Here is an 18,005-nt window from a genome sequence, read left to right on the forward strand (position 1 = left end):
GAAGTTTGCAGCTCTTTACAAGCTGTGTTGTGAAACTTTGTGCATGCACAGCAGAAGTATAACAGCACATCACTGCGAGATGAAAAAACACTTTTTTGATGTGGTTATTAGTGAGTGTTTATTTTGTTATTGTTCTTCTTGGTTTAGTTCCTTGTTTAGTTTTTAATGTCTGACTGATCAGAGAAACTGCTCTCTGAACATGATCATTGTTTAAATAATCTAACATTTTATTTTTCATAAAAGTTTCATAAAAGTCCTGATCCTGAGGTTTGAAGGCGTGACCTCATCATTAAGAGAAGTAAGAAGTTCCTCGTTTGCAGTAAAGAAAGAAACGAAGCAGCATTAAACCATCAGAGCTCTGAGATGAAACACACTTTGCTCTGCTTCATCTTCCTCAGTGAGTAAATTCTCTTCTTATTTCTGTCACTTTCTCCGTTCTAAGTCTTATTTGTCTCCATTTTATTTTCATTTGTATGTAATCAGCTGGTTTTACAACTTGCTTCACTTCTTTGTTTTCTCTCATACAAATTATTTCGTTCTGTGATTAAACTGAGTGTTTGGAAAAGAGTCACTCAAACATGCAGCTCATAGAAAGGACACTTTTTAATAGTTATAAAAAGATAAAACCCTGAAATATAAACATACGTCGAATTCAAAGGTTTACACAAACTTCTGCTTTTGCATCACTGCATTGTGCAAATCATTTTGATTTCACTTTTAACCCCAGAAATGACTTTTTGAATTTTTATTGTACATTTAGTCTGCAATCAAATATTTTTTTTTCTCTATCCTTCTGAACATCTTAGTAGAGCTCCTTAAGCAACACTGAATTATTATTTATTTCATATACTGAAGAGGAACAACACAGTGACAACCATCTGTCTTAGTTTAACATATAAGAAGATTGTAACTAATGATTGTTCATCCTTTCAGCAGCACTTCAGGATGGAAACACTGGTTTGGTCAAAGCACAAACTCTCCCTCACAGAGCAGAGGAAGGAGGAAGCATCACAGTTAAATGCAAATTTTATTTCCGTGAAAGCAGGAAACTCTTCTGTAAGAAAAAATGTAAAGATGGAAACAGTCTTGTTGAAACATCCGATGATGCAGCTCAGAACGGCAGATACAGCATTAAATATGAAAAAACAGACACTCTGTCATATACTCTGTATGTGAGCATCACACAGCTGAAACAGTCTGACTCAGGACGGTACAGGTGCTCTTTGGACAGAGTCTTGTTGACAGATGGAAACTCTGATTTTGAGCTGATTGTCACAGAAGGTGAGTTTCTGCTAACAGTCGTGTTTGTCTTTGAAGGTGTGACAGAAGCTTCACGTCTCAAAAGCAGCTACTTTTCCTTCAAATCACCTACAGATGTTATATTTATCTGAAACATCAAGTTTCATCAGTTCTGCTGTCAAACAGCCCATAACCACGTCAGTCACATGCAGATATATAAACTGCTTCAAGTGGTCTTATTATGACTCTGATGCTTTCATTGTTCACAGCTTCAACCACTTCAACACCAAACGGGACTCTGAGACCTTTTTCAGCTTCAGTGTTTCTCTCATCAGCCTCCACACCACCAACAGCACAGAGTTTAAGCTCAACTTCAGGAAGCTCCACACCTTCATCAGCCTCGTCTGGAAGTTCAGGTACGTTATAGATTTTTATATGTATGCAGATTTACATGTGATGAAGATCCATTACTGAGTGAACTACACAAGAATGACACATTAAGAGCTGTGGAAGAATCACTCTGATCTTTCAGTGAAGTAAAAGAGGAAAGACTTTAGAAATAAAGAGAAATAAGTTTCCACCACAGCAGGTCAGCAGCTGAGAGAGGACATGGCTGACTTCCTCAGAGCAGCACTGCATGAGATCTGTGCTAGATGACAGATACAGACTGTGATCAGCACATTTCTGCCTTCTGCAGCACAACTTGTTACTCTCTGTGTGCACAACTTTACTGCTAAATGAACAGATGTTGAGACCACATGTTTACACTGTGAGTAAAAGAAATCTTCTCTGTTAAACTCCTGCAGATGTGCTGATTTATGTGGGTCTGATTCTGCTCGTTATGATCGTCGTCTTATCAGCAGCTCTGCTGATTTTCTACATGAAGAGGAGGACCACTAAACCCAGAGGTGAGGCACAGATTTAATATTCTGTCAAACAATAGAAATGTCAAAACGTAGCATGTATGCTATAATCTGCTGCCTTATTCAGTGTACTGGTAAATAATCTGCCTTTAAAAGGTGTTTATGATGACAAAGTATAATTTTTTATCACCATTGAAACACAACAACCAAATAGAAAAGAGTTTTTCTCTTCCACAGTTTTCCATTTTTTGTTGTATCAGCGTAACTCTGATCCAGTCACCACGATGAGAGTGTGTCTACGTCATGTTAACACCAGATAATCTCAGACTGACAGAGCTGCTGTGAAAACAGACCGTTGGACTGAAAGGTGTTACTGATCTGATGGTGATGATCACCAACAGAGTCTCACTTGGATATGTTCAAAAATAATCCTTCAAAATAAGTTTTATCAAATAACCATAAAACAAACAGGGAAACATGGCACCATGGTTGATCTGTCTCAGCTCAGAATGTCCCAGTTTGCATGAATTAAGTCAGGTGTGACGTTTCTGTCACACTGTTTTCACCTTTGAAGTTCAGTCTGTTTGTAAAAAGAGCACCGGATGTTCATTTATGACTCACAACAGAAACTGGTGGTAGCAGATTTGATTGATATAGTTTTGATTCTTTATCAGTCATGTGTCTTATCTAACTGTAGTTCATATGAAGTTCCTGAGTTTAGTTCCTCGGGTTCTTCTTCCTGTTATGTGTCTTAAAGACAGCTGTTTATTTTCTGACCTGCATGTTTTTCAGGACCTCCTGTGGAAACGGACACAGAGGTGAGTTTTAGGACCTGTGACACACATCAGCTTCATTATTGTTTGCTTTGCATCTGTCAGCTGGTTTGTTCTCCCGCTGCAGGCCGACAGGTTGTATGAAGAGATCAGAGAGGGTGACGTAGCGAGCAGGTCACCTCCTGTAAAAGTGTCTTCAGTTTATGATTACGCCAAAGGTCCCCGTTCAGGTGGAGATGAAAGCGGAGGCATCTACAGCCTCGTCACCTCTGCTCAGAACAACGTAAGTAAAACTGTGGTCTGATTCTAAGCTGAGGCCATAAACCAGGTAACTGTTTGTGTAGTGAAGTAATTCATCTGTTCTCAGACAACAAACTCAGATTCTAAAGTTTGATCTCACTTTTGTATCCCAGGTTGAAGACAACTCGCATAGTCTCTGTTACTCTGAGGAGAATTTTTCCCACAGTCCTGACACAAACGGCGCCCCCTGTGGTAACACAGCTGATGTCGTCTACTCCAAGTCTTCAGAGGACCTCAGCACCACCAACCACACCAAAGATGCTTCACCTCCTCTGTACTCTGTTACATCAGTATGAACTACATCAGGACTTAAGCTATGGATGAAGTCTTCACTCTCTCAGTGGACAACAGCTCAACACAAAAGTTTATTTATTTTTCTGCTTTTGACATATTTTTAAGTTAAACATGTCAGCCTCAGGATAAAGTGACTTTTATTTTAGCTTAACATTGAACTAAAGAATGTTGCAATACCACAGTTATAATAGCACATGTTAGCATTATGGTATGATGCTACAGCACAGATCCAATAAGAAGAGAACTGTGCATTTTGAAGACTTCCAGCCTCCTGTACTCGTCTCTGGAGTATTCCATCATTGCATTTAGCAGTTGAGACTGCAGAAAGTTAATGTACAGACCGCTGTGTGAGGATGAATGTTGCAGAGTGATTAGGTCAGCCCGGACGTTTCACCTCTTTCAGATGACGTTTAGCTGAGAAAAGCCACAGCATGCAGATAAATAAACTACTTCATGTGGTGTTACTATGACCGATTGTTTCACTCTTCACAAGTCAGTCATAGCAGACCCAAATTTATAGCAGAAATAGATTTTCAGCCTTCTGTACAGAGGACAAAAAACAGGTTATTATAGCTAATTTTTGATGCATGACAGGATAGTTTTATATTGCTCCCTCATTTCCATTTTGAAGTTTAAAAATCACACAAAGTTGAAAAAACAACTGGATATAAGGCGGGCGGTCCTCTACCAGAGGCCTCGGAGCTTGAGGGTCCTACGCAGATCCATCTTTGCTGTTCCAGGACTGCGCTCTTCTGGACAGAGATCTCGGATGTTGTTCCTGGGGTCTGGTGGAGCCACTCCTAGCTTGGGAGTCACTGCACCGAGCGCTCCGATTACCACTGGGACCACCGTTACCTTCACCCTCCACATCTTCTCTAGCTCTTCTCTGAGCCCTTAATACTTCTCGTGTTCCTTCTTCCTGATGTTGCTGTCATATTGCTACATCTATCACTATGGCCGTCTTTCTCTGCTCGTCCACCACTTTTCTTTCCGGCCATCCCCATTTGTCTGTCTGTATCTGGAAATCCCACAGGATCTTAGCTCAGTCATTCTCCACCACCCTAGGGGGGCATCTTCCATTTTGACCTCAGGACTTTCAGGCCATACAGATGTTCCTGTATACTATTCCGGCTTAATAATGGCATTCCATGTATTCACTTCCTGCTAGCATCTTACACCCTGCTGTTATGTGCTGGATTGTCTCAGGGGAATCTTTACACAGCCTGCACCTGATCACGGGCAAGGCGTAGGTGTCGATAGCCCGGATCTTGTTCTTACCGGTCAGCTGACTCCTCAGGACTTGCCTGACCCTCTGCCGGTACTTGGTGGTTGCAGCTTTCCTAGCGGCCTCTCCACTGTTTCCATTTGGTTGTGGGATTCCCAAATACTTGTAGCTGTCCTCGATGTTTGCAGTGTTGCCCTCTGGTAGTGCATCAGTGAATCGATGTCTCATTCACTCATACAGCTTGATGTTATCCATGTAGAAGATGGGCTGACAATTGCTCCGTTCTGTAGTCGGTATCCGTAGCCAGTCTTGTCAATGATCTCACTGAGAGGATTCAGGCCTATGCAGAACAGCAGTGGGGACAGAGCATCTCCTTGGTAGATCCCACACTTGATGGTGACATGCTATTGGCTTGAAGTAGGCCTCCAGTGTTGTACGCCACATCCCCATTGAGTTCCTGTTGATCTTGTACAATTCTCGGCATTCCAGGATCCAGCTGTGGGGCATCCAGTCATAGGCCTTCTTGTAGTTAATCCAGGCAGTGCACAGGTTGGTGAGCCTGGTCTTGCAGTCTTGGGCGACTGTTTCGTCCACCAGTAGCTGGTGTTTCACTCCTCCGGTATACTTGCCAAGTCATTTCTGTGCCCCGCTCATGTTAGCCACTGTGATGCCCGACAGGAGCTTCCATGTGGTAGTTGGAGATATATATTGTGATTCCACGGCAGCTAAATATTTCAATGTATAAAGTTATTGTAGCACATGTATCAGTGTTTTGACTGTTTTTCCTTTACATACTTGTTCTTTAAATAATTAACTGTAACAAATTAACATCAACTTTATACCTAAACAACAACAAAAAAATGAAGAGATGCAGTAATTTACATATTTTAATGAAAATAAACATAAACATTGGCATTTTAACAGTGTATGGTCTTTATCCTTTACAAAATATCTTATAAATATTACAATACACACATTTCCTTCACTTGTGCAGTGGAAGTATTTGAGCTCAGCTTCCTCATACAAAGAATATTTACCTTAGTTGCAAATCAATTCAATGCAACACGTCTTAACTAGTCTCGCCTCTTTATTTCAACTGTGTTGGATCATTAAATGTATTTATGCAAAAGTAGCAACATAAAAATATTTCTGTGGCTTTAACTTATGTGACGCCTCGACTGCAACGCTGCTGAACTGCTGCGTGCTTCGTCTGTGTTGTCAACAAAAATTACAATTTTTTTTAAGTTAACAGAGAACTTAGAAGGTAAAAAAGGTAAATATAAACAAACACTTGGTAAATATTTCCCTTTACAGCACCGCAGTGCTCAAAGAATAATAAAATGATAGTAAGCACTCAAACTAAATACAAAATGTTAATGTGACATTTAAATAACAGTGACAGGTAAAAAATTTTATTGTGGCACATTAGAGGTAAACGAACGGAGGAAGAGGAGGATGACAGAATAAAAGCTGCATAGAGTCAATATCACAAATCTCTAATGTAGAGAAGATGATTTTGGAAGCTCACGTGCCGTTTCTACTCTCAAGCAGATTCTTATCTTTAAGTTGACCGAAGTTTTGAACATTTTTCGGACTTTATCAGTGCTGCTGTTTACTACATCCTGTTAGGTACGTATGAAGAACTGAAGCATCTCAGAGCAAGTCACTGAGTGTGGATTCTTCCTCACTGTCTGTAACACACGTCTTTACTGGAGCAGTCCAACGTCTGATTGCTTCATCAGCAAATTATACATCTTAATGCTTTTGCTGGTTAAACTCAATGAGCAGACTGATTTTATTTGGGTCGTTTGTCACAGTGAACGTCACATTGGTTCCATGTTAGTCTAAGTTGACTCCAGGCCCATGTGTGAAATAATTCTTCATATAAAAATAAACACATCTAACCCTCACTTGATGCTACTCCAGTGTTGTTTACATCCTGTTTGTAAATTAATTAAAATATGATGGATTGAAATGTAAAATGTAAAAACCTCAAAGATTTCAAATTGAATTAACAAGCAGCATTCACTGCTTCTTCTTTGTTACACTGGCTGTGCAGTCTGTCTGCCCACAGCTCTTCACATGTGTACTAAACACACACACGACATGCACGGCTGCAGTCACACACCTCACTTACACATGATATTAACACGAAGTCTCTGGGATCAGACCAATCTTATTAGAAAATAACATTTACGGGTGAACACAGTCTTAAAAGCACATGAACTGCGAGTTAGAAAGACAAACTTTGGCTAATTCAGGACAACAAGAGCTATGGTAGGAGCAGATAAAGTTTTAGGCTTTTCCAAAAACCAAACGGATCGTATCCAAACTCTTTGGGGTCTTACAGCAGAACCCTGGTCCAAACTCATTCGGCTCTCTTGCTCTGACATCTATAAAACTCAAGTCCATAAACACACGAAGGAAAATAAGATGAGTGGAAGAACGTGGAAATCTCAGGATGAACAATCATGTTTCCAACATTATCTGGTGAGAGGATAAAACACCTGCAGGTTCAAAGGAGATACGATTCTTCATCCACAGGATTATTAGTAATAAATTATTATCAGGCAGTTTTTAAATACACATCATTACAATAAGTTACTTTAAATGTAGAAAAATATTATATACTGTTGTTACTTGGTGATAAAATAAAGTCTGAGGACTGTGATGCTAAAAGGCAAAGTGCAAAAACAACTGAGGCTCAACAGGAAGTGTTTCTGAAGCCTCCTTTCAACAAAGGCTGGAAAAGGGACATGAAGTCCACATGAATGAGTCTCCTATAAATCTTCCACTGGTGTCCTGACACCAGACTTCAACAGATGTCCTGTTGGAGGCCTCAGTTTGGTTAAATATCTGTCCCTTTACGATACAATGAAAAGAAAACTACTGAGCGATGTGTGTTTCTAAGGTATTTCATAAGCAGACACTCAGGAACTGCAGTGTTAATAGTGCAGAAAAAGGAAGTCAGTAGCCACAGCGAGTTCCTGCTGTTAACATCATGAATGTGTTTGCGCTTCACTTTAAACAGATGCTCAAGTTTCAGTTTCCAGGAATATCTGTGCTAAAAATGTAAATGATCATTGCAGAACTGCAACTTTTAAGTATCTGTTAATGCTCCATGTTTAGTGTGACAGACACATTCTGATGTCCTTTCTGTAAACTGCAGTCTTACAGTCAGCGCTTCATGTTTCTTCCTATTATTAACCAGGTCAGTGTCGTCTGTGGTTTTCAGTTGTGTTGCTGCTCGTTTCAGATAATGCAGCCCATGAACATGCAGCGCGTGCAAAAGAAAAACAGTTTTCCCTTCTGACACGTTTTATTCCAAAAACTGGAGCGAATGCAAAAACTGCAATCGTCAGAGTGAGACAGCCTTTAACTGCAGTCCATAACAAACAGAAGCAAAGCAGCTGGAGACGAGTGAGCATCACAGCAGCGTTTGTCTCATATGTTATAGAGGCTCTGTGTACCAACACTAACCCCCATCATAGTTTCGTTTAAAAGGACGTCTGCACTCTCTGAACGGCATGAAGTCAAAATAGAGATCGCTGCATGTAAAGCTGGCAACACAGAAACGGAGAGACTGAGAGCAAATATCCTGATTACAGGGCAGGATAAACCTTACAAAAGAAATACAGGCTGAAGCAAAAGCAGCCACATGTTCAGGCTTGAAGAAAAATTTTGACTTCATGAAATAAATGTATTGCATGAAGTCATGAAGATAAAGGATAAAGCAGAAGCAAACCAGAAAAGAAACCACACTGCTGCTCTTCTCAAAAACAGAACTCGCAGCCTTTTTCAGTCACTGGCAGCGTCCTCGTAACGGTTTGTATCTGAGCTACAGTCGCTGAAAACACTCAGCACTATTTTCAGCCGTAAAAAATATGATTATCTGATGCATGATGCATATTACTCGTAATATTTCTAATAAAGCTAAAATAAAGAACCTAAAAAACAGAGTTTAGAGAAAAGCTTTTTCAGAGTCAGACAGTTCTGGTTTTGTTCAAAGCAAATTTCTCCCTCTGTCTTTTGTTTGTTTTTCATCTTTTGTTTTTGTTTTTTCAAGGTGCACAGTCTGTTTTTCTTTTTCTTTTTACATGTACATTTTTGCACATTTTTGAAACCCACAGTTATAATGGCCTACACTATAAAAATAATGCTGGAGGAAGAAAACCTGAATTTTCCTGATTTTGATTTGACCTCCAGTGATTGAACCGTCAGTCACAGTGTGTGATCACTTTGGTTTTTCACGGAGGAGAGGAAGGGAACTTTTTCCTCTGCAGTGACGTCTTTGAGCCGTTTGCTGCCACGACAGCGTGGCTGAAGTCTGATGTAGTGCGCAGGAAGGAGGAGGATGATTTCTGGGTGGCGTCTGAGCCTTTGAGCCAGGCATCACGAGGACTGATCCGTCACAGTGCTGGAGCTCGAAGGTGCTGAGGTTCTCTGCAGAGGCAGAGAAGCGTGCTGCAGTGCTGCTCAGCCAGGCACTGCTATACCTGCTGCTGCTGCACCAACCGTCTGAAATGTGGCATGACTTTGCTCTCTGGGAGGTAGAGCGCCATCTCCAGGGCGACCAGGATGGTGAACTCGAATGATATGAGCTCCCTCCTGCTGATCCTGAAACGCTCCTCCAGCTTCTGCAGGAACAAACCAGCACGTGAGAGAGAACAAATACTTTCTGATGACACAAACCGTTTCATGTCTGACTCCACGTCTGTGGGAGTTTTAAATCTTGAAATTAAAATAAACATAGTATCTTTTGACATTTTTATACTGGCCGTTCATTTTAACTAAACTTCTGTGAAAAAGTATTTACCCTGTTTCCTGATTTCTTTCTTTTTCTTTTTTTTAAATTTATTAGCCAAAAAGAACCCAATTAAATAAAAACTGCAGTTTTTAAATAATTATTTTAATCTATTGAGGGTTCTTCGCAGCAAGAATTGCAATTGAGTGTTTGCAATAACTGCCAACGAGTCTTTCACCTTCAAACTTCAAAACTTTCATTTTTTTATTTTTAGCCGCTCAGAGATGGGTTTGCTGGTGTGTTTCTGTCAGGCTATCAATTATCACGAGTCTTCCGTGTCCTGAAGCGGCAAAGCAGCCCCAGAGCTTCCACACTACCACCACCATGTTTGATTGCTGGTTTGATGTTCTCTCTTTCTGAAATGCTTTGTTACTTTTTAACGGGACTCGGCCCTTTCAGAGAGTTCAGCTTTTGTCCACAGAACATTTCCCTCAAAGTCGTGGGAATCATCAAGATGTTGTTTGGCAAAAGTGTGATGAGTGTGATTTTTGGTCACAGTGGTTTCCTCTGACCAATGGCCATGCCATGACCTCTGACCTTAACTGAGGCAAGTGAAGCCTGCAGTTCTTTAGATGTTGTTCTAAGGTCTTTTGTCACCTCCTGGATGAGTTGTTCATGTGTTCTTGGAGTATTTTTGGTCGGCCGGCCACTCCTGAGAACTGCCCACAGTTTTCTCCATTTGTGGGTATTCATACTCTCCACATGCCTCAGAAATGGCTTCGTAATCCTTTCATTGATAGATGTCAGCGACTGTTAAAAATCACAGTTCTAAACCCTTTTCCAACTTCACTGTTTCTTTAGATCGTGGTACGATGTGTCGCTTTATGAGATCTTTTCATTTGTTTCACTTTGTCAGATAACTTCTATTTTAGTGATTTCTTGATTAAACATGTATAACAGTAATAAGGCCCGAGTGCATTTAGTGTAACTTAAACTCAGCTTTACAAAAACTGTCCCTAATCACATTTAATAATTTAACAAGGGGGGAATTACTCTTTCACACAGGGCCAGGTATGTAAAGAAATGTAATCACCAGTTTAGTTACTCAGGTTATCTTTGCCTTTTTTTTGATTTTCTGAAAAATAAAGTGTAACAAATGAGCATAAAGAAATAAAGAAATCAGGAAAAGGACAAATAGTTTTTCACAGCACTGTATTTGTAATCAGTGTTTCATTAGATATGATAAATGAGGTAAAACTAAAAAGATCCATAACTCCATAAAAACTAAAGAAATGTGCAACGATCGTCTGCTTGGTAGTAGCGTGCAGGGTTTTTGGTTTGGTGGTCGCAGAACTGAAACAATTAAAATCAATATTTTTGAGCCATGACAAAAGTGAATATGCAGCATAAATACAGTACAGTGATAATGCAGGACTCAATCAGACCTCAGGGATTCTCTCCTGCATGGTCTCAACACTCGACTATAAAGGACATTAACAGCCTCTAGTCCTGCAGCTCGAACACTCAGCAGGTCGTTTTCCACCTGCTCAGGTAGAAAAGCCTCAGAGGCTGAGCAAGAGGAACATGATCTGACTCACAAGGCAGATTTTTTCACTGACACTGTGTGTGTGTGTGTGTGTGTGTGTGTGTGTGTGTGTGTGTGTGTGTGTGTGTGTGTGTATTACATACGTCAATTAGATGTTTGACTTCCTGTTTCTTGAGGTCACTGCTGATCTTAGCTGCCAATAGGATGCATGCAGCTGAGACCAACTTCCTGTGAACAACATCAACAGTTACGTAACTGACAGGACATCAGGCCACAGAGTAAAAGCAGAGTAACAATGTAACAATGCAGACTGCTCGCTCTCTGGACAACATTTATTCTTAAAAGAATTATTGTCTTAGTTTGTAGTTTGTTTGAAATAATGTATCAAGTCTTTATCAGGTGTTTTCTTTGCGTTAACAATCAGTTTCTAATTATAAGACTTGTTGTCAGTTTTTGACTGAATCAGTCATCAGTTAGATCTTAAAGACCTTGAGTTGGATGTAAACATACTCTATAAAATAACTATAAATGTCACTGTGATGATGCACACACTTCAATAATAATTTTCCAGGCAGTTAACAGAGACAGGAGCTTTCCTTCATGTGGTTTATGGGACAGTGAGGACTTGAAGTTCAGTGCATCACAATCAAAGAATACAAACCATCAGCAACAGTGAGAAGTTTTTCTTTTAAACCGAGCTTATTGAAAATAAACACAAGGGGGAGCCACTTCCACACCTCACACTGTGGACTCCACACAGAAAACTGCAGCACAGCCACCTTTTAAGCTATCAGACAAATCTTGTTTTACGTTTTCTAACAGGAACACAATGTGATGAAGTCTTGAACCAATCAGATTTTCTACCTGAGACTAATTATGGTGCAGAATCACTTATAATAACAATAAACAGAGCTAAACAGTCACACATGATCCATAGTCGTCATTAACCAACATTTCAAGCAGAGTGTGAAGCCTATGAACGAAGCAGAAACCGATGACGAGCTGTTTACATGTGGACGAGATTCAAACAAACCTGTTCTGCTTGTTGAGGCGACCCTGCAGCACCAGCTTTTCAAAGTAGACGTATGCCATCGCGAGGGTGACGGGCTGCAGGCCGCAGTCCTCCCCGACTATTCTCATCTCTCTCTTTAGGCTGAAAAAGAAATAAAGCATGTTCTAATTATTTAATACTCCCTTTTCACATATCTGTGTAGGTTCTTAGTCATCCAGGTCATGGTAATCTAAGGAGCGACTGGACTGCTTTAAGTTTCTTTAAGATGTTTCATGTCTCATCCCATGAGCTCCTTCAGCTCTAAGACCAAGTGGTGATCCAGTCGGCCCTTTTTCACATTACTGTGCTGAAATCCTTTCATTGGCAGAAATGAGAAACGTTACCTTCGGATTTTGCTGAGGGTGAGTTTAATGTGAGGAAACTTCTCCTTAAAAGTCTCGTTCATATCTTTCTTCAGATCAGACGGTTTGACATATTCTATAACTGTCGTCTGCAGGATAAAAGAACAAAGAGAAAAAGAGCAAAAGAAAATGAACCATACCAGAACAATAAGGAGCAGAAGAATGCATAAACAGACCACAGAACACATTTAACTGTAAGCAGAGACAATGAGAAGTCAAACAGTTGTCAGTGAATGTAAATAATCTGATGAGGATGTAAACACCGACGGGTAAATATTTCTTTCTGTGACTCATTGTTGCAAAGATGGCACCATTTCTCACGCAGGGAAACTCATTCATGCTTTAGTTTACAGTCTTTCCAGGTATTGTGATGACTGTTCGCAGGAGTATCCAATAACCTCATCAAATCTGTTCCAAAACAGCTGCACTGACTTTACACACTAAATAAAAGTCAAACTCCCCTGCTGATTATTTTTAAATCTAACAACGACGCAGGCTTTGGTTCCACTGAGTCGGTCCGTCTCTGTGTCTGTCCTGTTATGGACAGATCACCTGGTCACTGTGTAGCCAAAACACAGTCTCAAGCCCCACCCCAGCTGATTTCTTTAAGCAGTTAAGAAAATGGATTGATGGCTCAATACTTTGACGTATTAGATCACATTGATCTTATAGAAATCCAATATTGCCACACAGCATTCCTGCTTTTTCACTAATAGCCTCAAACACCCAAAGGCAGCTCTGCTCTCTCTCCAGTGGGTTTGTTTTATTTTGCAAACTTAAGAGGGCTCCTTTAACCACATGTTGCATGTTTACAACTTTCATTATTTAAATGGCACACAACTCAACTGCTGACCTTTCACCTGCAAAACTTAAGTGAAGAAACAGACACACCTTTCCATAAAACAGCTTTAAAGTCACCAGCATTAAGAGGTGACAGTGAAGAGCTGCAGGTTCCTCAACAGTTTCTTTACAGCTCAACTCAGTTTAGACCTTAATCCTGATATTTAGTCACATACATGCTCATGTCAACACTTCCAAGGCCTAATTTAATGGAGAGAAGCCTGCGAGATAATCCTGGTAGACAGCCTGATCTAAACCTTATCATATGCAGGTAACATGCACCATTTCCATGTAACGCACCAAACTGGTGTGGGTGGGGGGTGTTTTGTAGTTTAGGCGACATTGACAGTAGGTGGTGAAATCACACTGTGTAATACTAACACACACACACACACACACACACACACTTGCTCACAGTAAGCTCAGTGAAAAGCAGCTCACCTCAGCTGTAATCGTCTCATGAATTAAACACTGTGATACAGTGTGTGTGTGTGTGTGTGTGTGTGTGTGTGTGTGTGTGTGTGTGTATAGCTGTTTAGACATCTTTGTGGGACCAAAAATTGGAATATTATTATATTTGTGGGGACCAACAGTCACTTATGAGGACAAAAGTGCCGTCCTCACGAGTTTGAAGGCATTTCTCAGGCTCAAAATGTGGTCTTAGTGTCAGGGTTACAATTAGGTTCTGGTTAGGTTTAGGCTGAGGGTCAGGATTAGGCCGTCATTTTTGATGGTTAGGGTGAGCGACTAGGGAATGCATTATGTCAATGAGATATCCTCACTAAGATATCAAAACGAGAATGTGTGTGTGTTTGTCTATAGAGGGATCAAACTGAGCCGCAGCCTCTAGGACAGTGAAAAAGAAAAGAGCATGTGTACTCTGATTACTCTTACAATCATCTGTTTTATTCACCCTGTTTGTCTCTCCTTCGGATTTATTCCTGTTTATTAGAACATGAGAAATTAAAATTGGGGTTCAATGTGATCAATTTACACTTTTAATCTCCCCGAAGCACAGATGTTATTGTCTGACTCAACATTATAATTAAAATGTGTAAAAAAAAAATAAAATAAAATAAAATAAATAAAATAGCCAAATACAGAAATCCTGCCAGTTACCAGAGATTAGTGAGTATCTGACTTGGATGATGCATTAATTCATGTGATGACATTAAACGGATTAGATACCACCTACTGGTGTGATCAGCTCAGTTTTTACTGAACCTGTTATTCATATGAGTCACACACCAGTGAGCCAAAAACACTATGACCCTGTACATGGTGAATAAGGTTGATTATTTCTCATCAGTGTTGTTGTCACCACTATAAGACAGTAAATGCAAAGCTGAGAGTTGCAGTCATCCTAAAAACAGCAGCAGGGGCAGGTGTAAAGTCACGGGTGTTACAGCCAGATGAGTCTGAGTCAGAGCTGCCCCGAAACATCGAGGCTCATTGGGCGCTCCCCGTGAGCTGACGATTACCTTCAAACAGTCATCTGAGATCGGTCCAACAGTGAAACACCAAGAGGGTGTTGGAGGATGTGTTGGAATAACAGTGGCTCCAAATCTTACAGGACTAATAGGATCTGCTCTTAATGTCTTGGAGCCTCCACACATCCTGCTGAATCCCTGCTGTGGCAGGTCGGAGCTTGTTTTGGTGGTGCAAGAAGCACCGAGAGCAAATTAGATCAAAGTGGTCGTGTTGTTTTGGCTGTCGTTATGATGAATTCTTTTAATTAATTTAGAAACCACAGCTCTTTAATAGCTCACATGTGTTTCAGTAAGATTTCTGATCGTGTTCAGAGAGGTGCTGGACCCAGCTGAAATCTGATTGGCCCCTGTGATGCGCCACCCCGTCACTAATCACTGGACAGGGTGTGCAGGACTTCACTGGTTGGATCTTTACAGATGCATAAACATCACAGACATCAAACACTTGTGGTAAGCATGATGTTGATGTCGATTTCATGGGGGAGGGCTGGTGATGACAGGAAAGATTACAATGTTTACAAGTTCAAAGAAGCGTATTTATAAGATGGAAATTGGTAATCAGTATAAGTCTGATGGGACTTGAACGTAGCATGAGCGTGCTGCGATGCACAGACAGCTCAACAGTGGTGCTTAGCATTTCATCAGCCACAAAGCTTCATGACAAGGTGCTTTTCTGGACTTTAGTTTGTGTTAACCTCTGAATCTGAGAATGGGTGCTTATTTCAAGCATTAGTTAGCAGCTAGTTCACAACTATACTGGGATTAAACTAGCATCTTGTGAGTGCAGTTACAAACATTTCTTATTGAATTTTCTTTCATATTCATTCACATTTTAAATCTTATTTACAGAACTGAACCATCCATAAACTCAGGAGTTACAAACAAGAGGTGTGCTCAACCCTGAAACAGAGTCTGAATCTGAATGGAAGTCCCCCAATGCCAAAGCTTTCAGTGCAGATCTCCTGAGATTTGAACTTTTCTTTTTCATGTATTGTTTTTGTTACTAAACTTGATTTATTTAACTCAACATTAACATTTTTGGTCAACAGACTGATGCAAGCTACAAATATTAGACCTAATAAGAGCAGCTCCTCAGAATAAGCCCATATTAGATCCGTTCTTGTTATCAGGCAAAAGAATTTGGGAATGCTGTCTCCAAATCGCTGCCGTACCAGGCCGCAGCTTTATGATGAAGGCTGTTAATCCTGATGATGCAGAAGAAAGAAATCTGTTTTAGATTAAGGCTGGAGGCTCCGAATTCAGTTACTGCCAAAATGACTGTTTAAAATCTGTCTTGCTGAGGTCACTTAAACCCAAAAATGTGCTTATTTTTAGAACTTTGATAAGATAACACACAAACACAGCCTAGTAAGGGCTACAGCACCAGGTTCGCAGTGCTACAGACTCCAAAGTGTATTAGTTTACTAAAACCATCTGTCCTCTCACAAAGCTCATTAAAGGTGTCAAACAGCCTGCGGAGCTCTGAACGTGGTGTGAAGGAGACGCACAGCTGTCAGCGATTTGCTCCGTGTGGGCGTCCTCGAAAATAAACAACTATATTTCAAACCATCTGCAGTGTTTTCTTACCATGTAAGAGGCGAAGATCAGCACTCGTTTGTGTTTGCCGCAGGGCCACTGGGGGTCACTGAGCAGGTTGGGGTCATAATCCATCACATCCTCCACACCTGGACAACAATACACATCGATTCAGAAATATCGTCAAAAGAGCAAAACCGAGGTGAGGAGAGTAACACGAGGTGTCATCAACAAGTTCTCTGACTCACAGCAAAAACATTTAGTGCATCTAAGCACGATCTGTCTGCAGACAGTTAAGGAAAAGAGAATTTTATCCATTTTCCTGTTTCTCTGACCAAGTCCTGATAATTTGTCTTTGAGGGAAAGGGAAACCTCTTTGATGCAACATTACCAGCTTGAAATTTGGCTCCTGTCCTACTCCAGCTCACTCCTTTGTGCACCTCTTAACTGCTTTCAGCTCAACCACTACTTTCTTTTAACCCCCAGGACATCTGCCCTTCTGCCATGAACCTCACAGAGTCTACAGACATCAACTTTAGACTGACAGGGCCCCACTCGGTGATCAGCATTGGTGACAACAGTTAGGTTCACGTAAAGAGGTGTTAAATGTTAAATGTCCCAGGATGTCAGTGCAGAGCTCTACTACAACATCCTGAGACATTTAACATTCGTTTCAAACTGTTAAGGCAGAGGTGTCGAACTTAGTTTAGTTCACGGGACACGGGAGTTGATTTTAAGAGGGCCATTATTGCACAAAAACTTATAAAAGCAAATTTATTAAACTGTTAACAGAGTTTATGCACAGTTTGCAGACATTCACATTCAGAAAAATCTCAGTTTTTCCTCATTCAGTCAGTGTAAAGTCTTTACAAACAAACTGTACCGGGCTGTGGTCGACTCCTTTGTCACGTGGTGTGAGCAGAATCATCTGCAGCTCAACGTGGCAAAGACCAAGGAACTGATCGTGGACTTCAGGAAGACCAGGAAACACTTGACCCCTGTTTCAATCCAGGGGGTCAGTGTTGACATTGTGGAGGACTATAAATACCTTGGAGTACACATTGACAATAAACTGGACTGGGCTAAAAACACCACAGCACTTTACAGGAAGGGCCAGAGTCGTCTCTATTTTTTGAGGCGACTGAGGTCCTTCAACATCTGCCAGAAAATGCTGAGGATTTTCTATGAGTCTGTGGTGGCCAGTGCGATCCTCTATGCTGTTGCATGCTGGGGGAGCAGGCTGAGGGTCGCAGATGCCAACAGACTTAATAAACTGATCCGTAAGGCCAGCAATGTTGTGGGGATGGAGCTGGACTCCCTCAAGGTGGTGTCGGAGAGGCGGATGCTGTCCAAGATAAAGACAATGTTGGATAACACCTCCCACCCACTCCATGACATGTTGGTCAGTCACAGGAGCTCGTTCAGTGAGAGACTGAGATTACCGAAAAGCACCACTGAACGACACAGGAAATCATTCCTGCCTGTGGCCATCTCCCTGTACAACGCATCCACTTAACACACTGTTTGCTGCTACAGCTACACATGTTTCTTTTCCAAATATTTATTTATAAGTGACTTATGTATGTATGTATGTATATATATGTATATATTGTACTATTCTTAGTTAGTGTATTGTCTGTCTTGTCTTAATGTTGGTTTAAAATGGAGCACTGTAACAAAAAATAATTTCCCCCAGGGATCAATAAAGTATTCTGATTCTGATACCATTAGAAAGTTACAGA

At 40.8% G+C, this 18,005-nt stretch overlaps 2 protein-coding genes across 2 annotated transcripts in view; one reads left to right on the forward strand and one right to left on the reverse strand.

Moving 5' to 3' along the window:
• The first annotated feature begins 331 nt into the window (after window positions 1–331).
• On the forward strand, window positions 332–5,604 carry LOC146551225 (uncharacterized). Its single transcript, XM_085259069.1, has 7 exons — window positions 332–397; window positions 937–1,281; window positions 1,509–1,655; window positions 2,046–2,147; window positions 2,895–2,920; window positions 3,003–3,158; window positions 3,289–5,604. The coding sequence occupies exons 1-7, from the start codon at window positions 364–366 to the stop codon at window positions 3,469–3,471; spliced, it is 993 nt and encodes a 330-aa protein (XP_085115195.1). The 5' UTR covers window positions 332–363; the 3' UTR covers window positions 3,472–5,604.
• The window catches only part of cables2b (Cdk5 and Abl enzyme substrate 2b), a 47,118-nt gene continuing 34,680 nt past the window's right edge, over window positions 5,568–18,005 (reverse strand). The window contains exons 6-10 of the mRNA XM_085259067.1: window positions 16,315–16,412; window positions 12,380–12,486; window positions 12,018–12,137; window positions 11,128–11,212; window positions 5,568–9,331 (exon numbers count right to left, since the gene is read on the reverse strand). Coding sequence (XP_085115193.1) covers window positions 9,185–9,331; window positions 11,128–11,212; window positions 12,018–12,137; window positions 12,380–12,486; window positions 16,315–16,412 — 557 coding nt within the window. The 3' untranslated portion in view covers window positions 5,568–9,184. The remainder of the gene's footprint in view (window positions 9,332–11,127; window positions 11,213–12,017; window positions 12,138–12,379; window positions 12,487–16,314; window positions 16,413–18,005) is intronic.

Source organism: Mchenga conophoros, linkage group LG20, assembly GCF_057382185.1.
Source record: "Mchenga conophoros isolate Kocher_MC1m ecotype Shallow Benthic linkage group LG20, M_conophoros_male_GT1.1, whole genome shotgun sequence".
Taxonomy (NCBI): domain Eukaryota; kingdom Metazoa; phylum Chordata; class Actinopteri; order Cichliformes; family Cichlidae; genus Mchenga; species Mchenga conophoros.